Source organism: Anopheles aquasalis, chromosome 2 (assembly GCF_943734665.1).
Source record: "Anopheles aquasalis chromosome 2, idAnoAquaMG_Q_19, whole genome shotgun sequence".
NCBI classification, from domain to species: Eukaryota; Metazoa; Arthropoda; class Insecta; order Diptera; family Culicidae; genus Anopheles; species Anopheles aquasalis.
In genome coordinates this window covers 42910001-42922500 of record NC_064877.1, presented here as the reverse complement: position 1 = coordinate 42922500, position 12500 = coordinate 42910001, and the positions used below count along the sequence as shown (strand labels likewise).

At 52.4% G+C, this 12500-nt stretch overlaps 6 protein-coding genes across 6 annotated transcripts in view; 4 read left to right on the top strand and 2 right to left on the bottom strand.

Annotated features, from left to right (window-relative positions):
- The window catches only part of LOC126569803 (endoplasmin homolog), a 3273-nt gene extending 2443 nt beyond the window's left edge, over positions 1 to 830 (top strand). Inside the window, exon 2 of the mRNA XM_050227162.1 lies at positions 1 to 830. This exon is cut by the window's left edge and continues 2014 nt beyond it. Coding sequence (XP_050083119.1) covers positions 1 to 340 — 340 coding nt within the window. The 3' untranslated portion in view covers positions 341 to 830.
- Positions 831 to 1387: 557 nt separating this feature from the next.
- LOC126569810 (bifunctional purine biosynthesis protein ATIC) lies at positions 1388 to 4599 on the top strand. Its single transcript, XM_050227181.1, has 4 exons — positions 1388 to 1581; positions 1654 to 1723; positions 2051 to 2238; positions 2312 to 4599. The coding sequence occupies exons 3-4, from the start codon at positions 2220 to 2222 to the stop codon at positions 4063 to 4065; spliced, it is 1773 nt and encodes a 590-aa protein (XP_050083138.1). The 5' UTR covers positions 1388 to 1581; positions 1654 to 1723; positions 2051 to 2219; the 3' UTR covers positions 4066 to 4599.
- A 318-nt stretch (positions 4600 to 4917) lies between these two features.
- Positions 4918 to 7498, top strand: LOC126569818 (leucine-rich melanocyte differentiation-associated protein-like). Its single transcript, XM_050227198.1, has 4 exons — positions 4918 to 6216; positions 6303 to 6533; positions 6939 to 7078; positions 7144 to 7498. The coding sequence occupies exons 1-4, from the start codon at positions 6076 to 6078 to the stop codon at positions 7484 to 7486; spliced, it is 855 nt and encodes a 284-aa protein (XP_050083155.1). The 5' UTR covers positions 4918 to 6075; the 3' UTR covers positions 7487 to 7498.
- A 4-nt stretch (positions 7499 to 7502) lies between these two features.
- LOC126569808 (replication protein A 70 kDa DNA-binding subunit) lies at positions 7503 to 9823 on the bottom strand. The gene is made up of 3 exons (XM_050227178.1): positions 9650 to 9823; positions 8054 to 9580; positions 7503 to 7977 (listed from the first exon to the last, which is right to left on the bottom strand). The coding sequence occupies exons 1-3, from the start codon at positions 9683 to 9685 to the stop codon at positions 7669 to 7671; spliced, it is 1872 nt and encodes a 623-aa protein (XP_050083135.1). The 5' UTR covers positions 9686 to 9823; the 3' UTR covers positions 7503 to 7668.
- Positions 9824 to 9982: 159 nt separating this feature from the next.
- Positions 9983 to 11401, top strand: LOC126569819 (phosphoglycerate mutase 2). Its single transcript, XM_050227199.1, has 2 exons — positions 9983 to 10183; positions 10269 to 11401. The coding sequence occupies exons 1-2, from the start codon at positions 10081 to 10083 to the stop codon at positions 10931 to 10933; spliced, it is 768 nt and encodes a 255-aa protein (XP_050083156.1). The 5' UTR covers positions 9983 to 10080; the 3' UTR covers positions 10934 to 11401.
- Positions 11402 to 11542: 141 nt separating this feature from the next.
- LOC126569806 (heterogeneous nuclear ribonucleoprotein R) overlaps positions 11543 to 12500 on the bottom strand; it is a 48656-nt gene continuing 47698 nt past the window's right edge. The window contains exon 12 of the mRNA XM_050227176.1: positions 11543 to 12500. This exon is cut by the window's right edge and continues 6724 nt beyond it. The gene's annotated coding sequence lies outside the window, so the exon portion shown is untranslated.

Below are 12500 nucleotides of genomic sequence, written 5' to 3'. Positions count from 1 at the left end.
GTACTACCTGAACCAGAAGAAAACGCTCGAGATTAATCCGCGCCATCCGTTGATGCGTGAGCTGTTGCGCCGTGTCGATGCGGATTCCGATGACATTGTCGCGAAGGATATGGCGGTGCTGATGTTCAACACGGCCACCCTCCGATCTGGCTTCCAGCTGCCCGAGACGGCCGACTTTGCCGACAGCATCGAGCGAATGATGCGACAAACGTTGGGCGTTTCGCTCGAGGAGAAACCCGAACAGGAAGAGTTCTTCGACGAGGACGCGAACAGTGCGGCCGCGGGTGGACAGGATGAGGAAGAAGAAACCCTCGATGCCGATGAACATGACGAGCTGTAAGAAGAGGAGACCACTACCATCCATTCCTCCTCGTGGAGCGCCAGATTCGCTGGTGCGCGAGGGGCATCTCTTCGGGATTGCCCCAGATCTAGTAGCCCTCCCAACAAAGCATGACTGATGTAAGAATGTAAGCACGAATGTGTGTGTTTGTATGTGCGTGTGCATGTATGAGGATGTATGTGTGATTCTAATTGTACGTATGTGAGCATAGGCAAGTGTGTAATCGCAAGCAGAGCCAAACGTTCCCGATCGGTTCGCGCATCCGTCTTTCCCCGCTAGCGGCGAAAGAGCACTGAAATGATTCCAAACACCTGTTCTTGAGGAATTGTGTACGCACACCTTCGAGAGAGAAAGAATGGACAAATTCTATTGTTCATCAACAGTGAAAGTAAAAGCAAAGCGCGACAGTGGCAATGGCAACTACACAGAGAGACGCATCACGGAAAACAAAAAGGTAGGAAAAAAAAAACACCCCAGATTGTGTTAGCAGTGTTAGGGGTTTTGAAGGGGAGAGGGAGGGGGATATCCGCCCCTCTGGGTGCTGGGTTTTGGTTTTGCCGAGCGCGCCACCTCGTACGTTTGCCCTACACACTGCCTGCGAGAGCCAACTTTTCGGGGGGTTGAGGATAATTTAATAGAAGCGAGAAACAGATGCATAATACCCCGCCCCATTATAAGTCAATCTATGTGAAAAAGATACAAAATAAATCAAGTGAAACGATAACAAAAACCCTCTCTTTTCTTCAGTCAAATGGATTTATAAAACATGGAGAACCTGTTTTTAAATTTATTTTTTCAATCATGATTCGTGACACTGTTGCTACTTTGATGTCGCGAATTGGAAGAATCATTGAGCCACAATCCAAGTATGCCGGGAGGCTTCCCAGCGCGAGCTAAGATTGTGCTTGCCCCCAGATATGCTTTATGAGCAAATTGGAGTCAAATCTGAATAGTGAGGATCGTCTAGCAACTTATCAACCGTTGAAGCGATCGTGCGATCGTCGCGAGCCGATAGATTGCTTCACAACTACAGCCGCGCCACCATGGAAACCGCATGGAATGAAGCCAATTGGTGGCGCGAGTGAGGCTCACGTTTGTTTGTCAATTACCGGCATTTGGAAAGGAATCAGGTTTCCATTTTGTCACAAGCGCCCATTAGTTCCGTGCTAGACCGCGTGTGTCCATCAATTCATCATCATCGCTTCCATGCGGTTCTCGTCGCTGGTCTGCCGGATGCTGCGGTGAGTGTGTGACGCTGGCCGAATGTTTTACAGACGTGTGATCATTAAAAAGACTCCTTTTTGTTTAACCAGCAAATAATAGTCCTTTTACAAAGTGTTTCATTGCTATTAATTCCATCACGCACTGAGAGCAGCCCTTAAGGTAAGTGACAAAGTTAGCATAAGCTCGGTTGTGAAGACGCTGATCGAGCTCGATTCGATTCGCTTCCATGTCCTTGTTTGATTGGCAATCCAAACAAACCTTAACCCTGCAACCCTCCCTCACGATTGACCTCTTTACGGAATTGCGGCCCTATCAGCGGCCTCGTGTCGGAACTGATCGATTCCCGCGCTCCGGTAACATCACTTGGCAACGCACTGGGGCCCATGGGCCCGAGGCCCTCTCTTATCACTGGAGCTTGTTATTGTAAGCCTCCTGTCCTGTACGCTACTAAACAGCTGGCCGTGTGCTTGTCTTTCCTATTGCTAGCCGCGAGTGCTTCACCAACGTCAGTGCAAGGAATCGTACGACCGGCGCCGTTCAGGACCGTGATAGTGGCCGCTGGCTCATCAGTCTACGCGCAGCGTTGAAAGTGAAAGAAGGTTCCGAACGATATCTCCACGGTATCACCAGCAGCAGCAGCAGCAGCAGCAGCAGTATGGCTAGTGGTAAAATAGGTCAGTTTTGCTCTTCCATTGCACGTGATCGTGAGCAATGATCATTCTAAAACAACTCCTTTTCCGTCCACAGCTCTCGTCAGTGTCTCGGACAAGTCCGGTTTGGTGGAGTTCGTTAAGCAGCTGAACGATCTCGGCCTGAAGCTGGTAGCGAGCGGTGGAACAGCGAAAACGATCCGCGATCAGGGGCTCCCGGTTCGAGATGTCTCCGAGATAACCGGTGCACCGGAGATGCTGGGTGGACGAGTGAAAACCCTGCACCCGGCCGTGCATGCAGCCATCCTGGCCCGTACCACTGAGTCCGATCAGCGCGATATCCGGCAGCAGGCTTACGAGCTGACCCAGATCGTCGTTTGCAATCTGTACCCGTTCGGGTTGACCATCTCGAAGCCCGACGTAACGATAGCGGAAGCGGTGGAGAACATCGACATCGGTGGCGTGACATTGTTGCGTGCGGCCGCGAAAAACCATCAGCGTGTGACGGTCGTCTGTGATCCGAAGGATTACGGGCGGGTGGTGGAGGAAATTCGTACGCATGGTGACACGACGGAAGCAACGCGCCAAGTGCTCGCCCTCAAGGCATTCACGCATACGGCCGAGTACGATGCACTCATTTCCGATTACTTCCGCAAACAGTACGCGGCCGGTGTGTCGCAGCTGAACCTGCGGTACGGTATGAACCCGCACCAGAAACCGGCCCAACTGTACACGGCCCTCGAGCGCCTTCCGCTCAAGGTGGTCAATGCATCGCCAGGTTTCATTAACCTTTGCGATGCCCTGAACGGGTGGCAATTGGTGCGCGAGTTAAAGCGGGCCCTGGGGCTACCCGCTGCCACCAGCTTCAAGCACGTGTCACCGGCCGGTGCTGCCGTCGGCGTTCCATTGACGGTCGAGCAGGCGAAGCTCTGCATGGTAGACGATATGCTGGACAGTCTGACACCGCTCGCCACGGCTTACGCACGTGCCCGCGGTGCCGATCGGATGTCATCGTTCGGTGACTTTGTTGCCCTGTCCGATACCTGCGATCTGGCCACGGCAAAGATCATATCGCGCGAAGTGTCCGATGGTATCATTGCGCCCGGTTACACCGAAGAAGCGCTCGAGGTACTGCGCAAGAAGAAGAACGGTTCGTACTGTGTGCTGCAGATCGATCCCACGTACGAACCGGGCCCGGTTGAGCGCAAAACGCTGTTCGGTTTGCAGCTGGAGCAACGCCGCAACGATGCGGACATCGGTAAAGCCCTGTTCACGAACATTGTGTCGAAGAGCAAAACGCTACCGGAGGGTGCGCTGCGCGATCTGATTGTGGCCACGATCGCACTCAAGTACACGCAAAGTAACTCGGTCTGCTACGCCAAGGATGGGCAGGTGGTCGGTATTGGGGCCGGACAGCAGTCGCGCATCCACTGTACCCGGCTTGCCGGTGATAAGGTGGACAACTGGTGGTTGCGGCAGCATCCGCGCGTTGCCTCGATGCAATTCCGGAAGGGGGTGAAGCGGGCGGAAATCTCGAATGCGATCGACAACTACGTCAACGGGACGGTCGGGAAGGACATGCCGGTGGCACAGTTCGAGGCGATGCTCGAGAAGGTACCGGCAGCGCTGACGCAGGATGATCGTGATCGGTGGAACCGCGAGCTGAAGGGTGTTTCGATTGGTTCGGATGCGTTCTTCCCATTCCGTGATAACGTCGATCGAGCGGTGCTGAGTGGCGTTTCGTATATTGCTGCACCGGCCGGTTCGACCAACGATGCGGGGGTCATTGATGCCTGCAACGAACATGGCATCGTCATGGTGCACACCAACTTGCGGCTGTTCCATCACTAATCAATCAAGGAACTCCAAGGGCCATCTACAAACAAACAAACAAAAAACATTTAATATACATTTCTTTCTTTCCATTTTTATGATTCGTAAAAAAATCGAATTTCCATTTGTTTCCGTTGTTCTTTGAAAGAAAATGATTTCGTTATCTAGGGTCTAGCAGCTTCGTAATCTGGGCTTCGTGGGACTGGTACAGTTTGTTTCATTCTTCGTATGGCTTTGAATCGAAAATTGTTTCTATCACCTAGAAAAAGAAACGAAATTAAATATCCAGTGGCCACTTGTTATTGAACATAGAATGCCCGCTGGAAGTGACATGCTTTTCAATCTGCATCTGCTCGTCAATCATTCATCTCCTGGATTGGTGGCCTACCATAGCAACTCGATAGACCGATTGGAGATGACCTTTCTTTCAAACGGGTTGCTAGATTGTTGCCGGTTCCGTCGCTCACTTGGTTTGTGTGAGCACTAGCCTACTACTATGGGCCCACTGGTCGACCAGCACCGAAGGATCAAATTTCAAACCGCATCTACCCATTGGCCAACCGGCAGCTAGCCGATACTTATCTTGGGACTGCCAAAGAGAAGAGGGTGCAAGGACGAACGAGCGGCAAAAAAAAAGGCCGAAACGGAACCGAATGGCAGGGGGAAGCACATCAAGTGACGAATGGAGCGAAACATCGCCCCCATCAACTCGAACGTTCCCCTGTGAGGTTTCGCTTTGCGTGCACCGTGGAACTTGGGGAACGAAACTGGGGGTGCTTTGGTGTGTGTTAAGATGGAACGAAACAGTGATAACGGGAGGGCAGCAACGCCACCGACCGGTCTTGGACGATCTTGGTTAGAGTAGAGCCCCGAGTCTAGGCCGATGTTGGACGCCACCCGTCTGTTCGTTCGTTCGTTCGTTCGTCGTCGGTTCAGTTGGTGATGAATAAGCGGTAACTACGAGAGACGAGACCGTAGCCGGCTCTGATGAGATTGTCGTAGCCCGTGACGACGGAGGAGGAGGGGAGCACCGGCGTATACCACATAGTAGCCGTTGCCGTGAGCAGGTCTGCAGGCCGCCTGGTCTGCGGCCGTGAGCAGGTCTGCGGGGAGGTACGTGGGCCGTTCGCTTTGGTGCGTTCGTTCAAGCGAAGCATCCACAGCATGGAAGCATCTCGAGGAAGGTCCAGAATATGAACCCATCATCAGCAGTACCTAGCCCCCCCCCCCCCCCCCCGCCAGTGCCGTACTGATAAGAATAACCGAGTGCGCGATAGACTCTGCTAATCGTGTGAGTAAACAAGTGCACTACGCGAGATGTGAGCCACGGAACGAAAGAACCACGGCTGGAAAATGGTGATTAACGCTGCCAGGGAGATTAAGTAAAAAATAGTAACCGGAACAATAAGAACAAAACAAGAACCGATCATTGCCACAGGAGTGAGAGGGGGGAGCAAGAAAGGAAGGAGTTTGTGCAATCAACGAATTATCAAAGACTCACCATCGAACGCACGCACGCAGCCCGGTACGGCATCGACCCGGACGAGGTGATACCCGCAACATTCTAGCCACTAGTTTGCAAGCGGTTCGTACCGATAGCTGCGCTGCCATATCATCACTCGCGGTCTTGCTTGTGCCACTCGAACCGGGACTATCCCAACCCGGTGCACCGGGGTCTTCGATCTTGGCTGCGCGGTGCCGTAAACAGCGTACCAGCATCGCCAGCAGCAGCTCAGCCTACTCAGTCAATCCGTTCCAGTCCAAGAGATCACTATCGTCTGCAAACTCTGCTGGTTGCGTGATCGCCATCCCACCGTTTGTGTGACTCAAATATTGTCCTTCGGTAACCGTGAAGACACCATCATTGGGCAGACCGGATCGACAAAACCGCGAGGGCGACACAGGACGCCGGAATCATCAGTGAACTGCAGCTGTTGGTGATCTGTTCACAGCCAGCACCTTGGCTTAGCCCTTAGTTGGTTCACCGGAACCGGGTTTGCGTGTGTCTGTACGTGCGCGTGTGTACCAATGTTACTCACAAAGCTGGAAATAGCAGTCGGAAATCCTACCCTGAAGCGGAAGTACAGTGGCAGTGGTTACGCAGAGCAGAGGAAAAAAATGGAAGCCATCAATTGGAACAAAATCATGTACATCTCCCAGGAGGAGAAGGTTGGTTCTGCTTCTGTTCGGTATAGAACCGCAGGTAGCACACCATGTCACTTACTAATTGCCCTCTCGACATCTCGCCCTCACAGCTGATTTACTTCGATCAGAAGACGTACAAACTGCCGGAAGCGATACTGTCGCTGTATGCCGACCGGGTGCGCCATCTGGATCTTAGCCACAACAAGTTGTCCTCGTTCGATGCACTCGAGCTGTTCCCGTACCTGGAGGAGCTTGTGCTGGACAACAACTATCTTACGGACGAGATCATCTTTCCAGCACAGCTCAACCACGTGAAGCTGTTGTCGCTCAACAATAACAAGGTAGGCCACCGTTGGGTTGCAACACAGCATCCTTTCAGCAAGCCAGGCGGACAGCCTTCTTCGATTATCGTCGTCGTCGTCGTAGTCGCAATCTCCAAAGAGCCGCATCCTGCGATTGCATTGCGACCGTCGATGCATTTCACAGTGACCTGATGCCTGGAATCAAAATGGCGAAAGGCTATCAACATCGGCTTCGCCGCCTCCGGGCCAGCACACACCAAACACAACCTGCCAGATAACGGGCGCCGTGCTATCGTCGTTTCTGTGCAAACGCATTTGCCCAACAGTACGCCACGGGGCAGGCAGTCTCTTCGAGTGGCGCAGATTTTGGCTACTTTACATTCTTCGAACCTTAAACCATTTAACGTGCTTCCTCTGCTTTTCTGTGTGCCTTTTTTTTTGTAGTTCAAGAATCTCGATCTGCTGCTAACCAAGCTTTCGCTGTGCTTTCCGAATCTCGAGTATCTCAGTCTGCTCGGTAATCCCGCGTGTCCCTGCCATCTGCTGAACCTCAAGTACACCGAGTACGACTATCAAAAGTATCGGTAAGACCGGAAACGTTCATATCTCCATCGTATTCTCATAAACATTTCGCTCCGTACGATTGCAGGCTCTATATTATCCGACAGCTACCCCAGCTGCGCTTTCTGGACGGCCAGCGGGTGAAAAAGATGGAGCGAGATTTTGTGCGCTGCCAGCTGGAGAACTACGGTGAAACGAGCGAGAACGAAAGCAACACCGTTGCGAGGCGCAAGAGCAACGCACTGAAGCATCTGTACACGGCCGTCAGTGCAGGGTTGGGATTGCGCCGGAAGCCGCCACCGGTGTACAGTCCGCTACCGGAGACGTTGCGCGAAGTAGGCGATCATCGGGGAGCGTACGGACGGTGCCGCTATCGGTACGTGGGCGCCCAGTCCGAGGGAAACCGCTTCATACTCAACACCGACCTCTGAGGGCCGAGCCTAGCTATTATGATGGAGATGGTTTTTTTTTGTTTATTATTTCTTTACCTTGAATTTTAAGTTATGATTTGAGTATAAAACAAGGAGAGTTTGTGAAGAAAACGAATGAAGCGAAGCAACGGAGGATGGGCATCGAAAATCGAAGGGAATGTACCTCTGCACGCGCGGAGCGTTTAGTTCTTGCCTACGCCCGTCATCTCCTGGATGCTCTTGATCAGCAGCGCGTTGTACTCCTTGTGGTTCACCGGTGCCGCACTGACGGCCGTCGTTTTGTTGCGTGCCTGCTCGTTGTAGAACTCCAGCTTCGTGCGCAGCTTGAAGACAAACGACTTGAAGCACATGGAGGTAAACAGTTTCTCCGCCTCTTCGCCCTGGTACTCGAGCATGCTGCCAATTTCCTGCGACGATTTACCAAACACTTCCTCCGCGAGCTCGGTGAACATCGTTACCCAGCGGTTGGAGGTCCAATCACCGATCAGCATCTGGTGGGATGAAGGAAAGGGGGGGAAAGAGAAACATGAGAATCCCTGTCCTCTTTCCGTCGCGACTAAAACTTACATTCACCAGCAGCCGGTACTTGAAGTTCGGGAACTCGGCGTTACACTTTTCGCACCGGTACAATCCATTGTCCTGATCGATTACCTTCTTGTTGCAGTCGGCTTGCGGGCACGCCTTGTACACGGCATTCTGGGACTTGATCGTGTGTATCATGGCCTTCACCTGGAAGTAGTCCGGTTTGTCTCCGGCACCCAAACTGCGATCGGTTGCCTCGCGGAACGTCAGCCACTCGGTGTTGAGCCCGGCACCAGCACCGGCACCGGTCCGCGCCGATACACTGGCCAGCGATGCATCTCGCCCACCGTTCTCGAACCAACCGCGTACCCGGTGTGCTGCCTCCATGTCGGGATTCAGCTTCATGACGCTGCCACCGATAAGGCCCAGGCTTTTGCCACCACCGAACTCGGACACTCGTGCACCGCGCACCAGCACCACCGGATTGCTGCTGGCCGGGAAGTTTTGTGCATCGTCACCCCACAGCGTGAGCTGTACCGCCGCGTTGCTGGAATCCACCAGGGTGGCCTCACGCTTACGCAGCTCTCGGCCCGACGTTTTGGCCGTAAACTGGACCACCTCGCTCGCTTCCTTGCACACGCCGATCACGTCGACGGTTGCATTCGGTTCCAGGTTGGCGATCTGGGCGATCGGCACGAAGTTGTACTGGATCTCCGGCATCGACCCGTCCGCATCTTTGCACTCCTGCACAATCGTATCGTTCGTCATCGTCATCTCGTAGTCATTCTTCAGGTTCGAGTACTGCTTGTTGGCTGGCTTTAGCTGGCACTTGGAGATGAAGTACACTTTGTCCACCTCGATCATGTCGTAGTATCGATCGCACTGCTCCTTGAATGCCGTCACCCGGATCTCGCCCGACTCATCCATCACGTCCATGCTGAACAGCTTTCCTTCACCCTTGGCGTTGCTCCAGGTGCGAATGCCCGATTTGGACATTACGCGCGCCTTTATGACCCACTTGTTTTGGTACGGACTCAGCGACGAGATGGGATGCGTGAGGTTGTCGCCGAGGGAAACATTGGCAGTCGCACCGTTAGATCCGCCCGCGGAACCCTTCGAACCGTACGTGCTGTGGAGTCCGCTGGTCTCCGAGGGTCGGCTGGAAGCCGCCGGTTTCTCATAGCTATTCGCACCGGAGCCACTACCGGAGTTCTGTGTCTGTGAGGCCGTCACGTCAGCCATCGATTGTGGGTCGCCTATCTTTTTGCCCACCAGGGCACCATCCTTCAGCACGGTTAGCTCGACGATGATCAACACTCGTTTCTCTCCCTTCTCGTTTCGATTAACCACCGACGTTGTATACCGATCGATGCGTATGATCGTGTATTCCGACAGTTTGCCCTGCCGCTGCATATCGTTCAGCTGCGTGGCCAGCATAGCGTAGCTGTACAGGGATTTGCCATCGGAAATCAGCAGCCGGAAGCGTTCCGACTGTTCCCCACTGCTTGCGATGCGCTTCGAACCGATCACCTGCAGAACCGGGCTCTCCATCTCGTTGCCCTTCATCATTTCCTGTGCGAACGTGAAAATACATGTTTACTACTGCACTCTCCCCGGACTAACGCCGTCCACCCGGCTTACCATCAGAAATCCCTCCGTAAGCCCGTACGAGGACATTTCGGGGCAATTATCTTTCCGTACACAATCGCAACCAACTATTTATGCTTTACACAATCTCGCTAAAACAGCGCAGAACGAAAAAAAACCCCGCGAGTAAAACAATTTCCGTGAAGCCGCTGCGTGGAAAGCGCGCAATTTTTTCCTCGAACTTCGAATTTTTCGAAAATTTTCGACTGCTGCACGGTGGGCTGCGGTGTTCGAAAAGCGGCCAAAATTTGACGCACGGTGGGCTACGGTGGTCAAAAATCGCAAGGGCATTCAAGGTGGCCGCTAGGTGGTGCTAGCGTCGTCAGCCGCCTCAGCCGCTCAGTTTCCAAAACAAGTCAGCCCGTGCAGCTTCCTGCGAGGATTTGTTCCTTCCTGCCGTGAATTCCTTAAAACTAGTCGCGAAAATGGCTGCAAAGTACCGGATTGTGATGGTGCGCCACGGTGAATCCGAGTGGAACCAGAAGAACCTGTTTTGCGGATGGTTCGATGCGAACTTGAGCGATAAGGGTAAGCGAGTAGTAGGGGTCCTGCGGCCCCCAGGGTGATGTAACGGCCCGCACTTCCTGCAATCACCCTTTCGTCCACCTTTCAGGCAAGGAAGAGGCACTGGCCGCTGGCAAGGCGGTGAAGGAAGCCGGCCTAAAGTTCGACATCGCGCACACGTCGCTGCTGACCCGGGCGCAAGTTACGCTGGACTCGATCCTGAAGGAATCGGGCCAGACCGCTATTCCCATCCAGAAGACTTGGCGTCTCAATGAGCGCCACTACGGTGGGCTGACCGGGCTGAACAAATCGGAAACGGCCGCCAAGTACGGCGAGGAACAGGTGCTGATCTGGCGCCGTAGTTTCGATGTGCCGCCCCCGAACATGGAACCGGACCATGCCTACTACGATGCGATCGTGAAGGATGAGCGCTACAAGGATGACCCGAAACCCACCGAGTTCCCGATGGCCGAATCGCTGAAACTGACGATTGCCCGTACGCTACCGTACTGGAACGACGTGGTCATCCCGCAGCTGAAGGAGGGGAAGAACATTATCATCGCCGCTCACGGCAACAGCCTGCGTGGTATCGTGAAGCATTTGGACCAGATGACCGATGAAGCCATCATGGGGCTTAATCTGCCCACCGGCATCCCGTTTGTCTACGAGCTGGACGAAAACCTGAAGCCGGTCGTTTCGATGAAGTTCTTGGGCGACGAGGAGACCGTTCGCAAAGCGATCGAATCCGTCGCCAACCAGGGAAAGGCAAAGTAAGTGGCCACTTGGCGACTGTTAACCGCGATGTACATTTCGTTATCTCGCAACCTATGCTACGAGCCCGGTAGGGGGGGGGGGGGGGGGAGGGGGTAGGAGTGTGGCCTAGCGCTACAACCACCCCTTCTTCGCTCTTCGTACATCGCCACCATCAGCTGGTATCGAATTCTCTTTGTGTTTCGTCGTTCTGTGCTTTGTCCACGTAAAAAGTGTCGTTAATGTGGGGTCCGCCGGTCAGTCGGTACCTGCGCCAATCCGTTATTTATTTATAGCATAGCTATTGTTTACTTCGATGGCACAATTGAAGCTCATAGAAATGTAAAATCGTTCGATCGTGGTTCCACTTACTTACCCCACCCAAAACCGTTACCTCAGAATAAAAAGCGTTGAGATGCGAACCCAACCCTATGGAAACAAATAAATACCATTCTGTGGTTTATCAGTGGAACAAAAAAAACACAATAATGGCTTCAATTTAACGCCGGAACACACCAAGAAAGAAAGACGCTGCAACATGCTACTGTTGTAAAATGCATTGTTTTTGCAAAGTTGTTAGAACACGGAACAACAGTAGAACGCGCACGTCGTAGAGTGAATAGAAACGCTCCATGATTATTATAACATTTATTTTTTTATTTTCTTTCGTATATAGAGCAGTTACAAAGGTGGTTGATGATTTTTTCGTTTCGTTCCCTCTTCTACGCTTGCCTACTTGTTACACGTTGCCTGTTTCACTTACGTTACCTGCCGAATCCCTGGTCACTGCCGGTACACAGTACTTACTCATCGCCTACTGCTCCTGCCGCTCCTGCTTGCTACTAAAACTGTCGCTGCGCTGCTGTTGCTGCTACTGAGACGCTTTTCTCTGCCTTGGTTGGTGGTTGCCCTGCCTTTGACTACTATTCCCCCTTCCTCTCCCTCAACCACCCCACTAGCCCTATGTTTCGTAGTCGTTCTTCTTCAAGTGCTTTGTTCGGTTTGGTTGGAACAAAATTCATAACAAAAGTAAAACCGTCCATCGATTCAAATGCACCCCCCCCCAAATAAGTTCCTCTTGGCCATGGCTTGTCCAACTCAGTGAGGTGCACAGGATTAGCGGTTCTGTTACGGTTACGCGGGGAGAGTTGCTTAAAATTGGTTTCTACCTTGCTTTGTATATTCGACCTCCAACGGAATCGGATTTTTATGCGCCCCCGCATTAGCTTAACGAGTATGACACGTGGCCCTCATATTCATCTGGATCGTTTGAGTGTGAACTTTACCGGATAGTTTTGGCAAACGTAATGATTTCTGTTCTGTTTCAAAATACAGTTCACAGAGGCCCTGTTGCTGTAAACGTTAAGAATTTCATTTCTTCGAACCATTGTTTCCGCAAAAAAAAAACCCTTTGTACCAACATCCCGATTGATGCTGCCAAATTAATCATTCCATTATTATGTATCTATTCGTAATTGTATGTGTGTGTTTGTGTGTGTTTGTGTGTAGAGAAATGAAAATCATGCCGCCTAAGAAAATAGGCCGGAGAAACAATTAAAAAAAAAACAGAATTGTGATTGAGACAATGACA

Coding starts and splice junctions, on each gene's coding strand:
- LOC126569808 (XM_050227178.1), bottom strand. CDS start 9,685: ATGTCCTCGTACGGGCTTACGGAGGGATTTCTGATG. Junction 9,581..9,649: donor TTACGGAGGGATTTCTGATG/GTAAGCCGGGTG, acceptor ACGTTCGCACAG/GAAATGATGAAGGGCAACGA. Junction 7,978..8,053: donor AGTACCGGCTGCTGGTGAAT/GTAAGTTTTAGT, acceptor TCATCCCACCAG/ATGCTGATCGGTGATTGGAC.
- LOC126569818 (XM_050227198.1), top strand. CDS start 6,076: ATGTTACTCACAAAGCTGGAAATAGCAGTCGGAAATCCTACCCTGAAG. Junction 6,217..6,302: donor ACATCTCCCAGGAGGAGAAG/GTTGGTTCTGCT, acceptor TCGCCCTCACAG/CTGATTTACTTCGATCAGAA. Junction 6,534..6,938: donor TGTCGCTCAACAATAACAAG/GTAGGCCACCGT, acceptor TTTTTTTTGTAG/TTCAAGAATCTCGATCTGCT.
- LOC126569819 (XM_050227199.1), top strand. CDS start 10,081: ATGGCTGCAAAGTACCGGATTGTGATGGTGCGCCACGGTGAATCCGAG. Junction 10,184..10,268: donor TGCGAACTTGAGCGATAAGG/GTAAGCGAGTAG, acceptor TCCACCTTTCAG/GCAAGGAAGAGGCACTGGCC.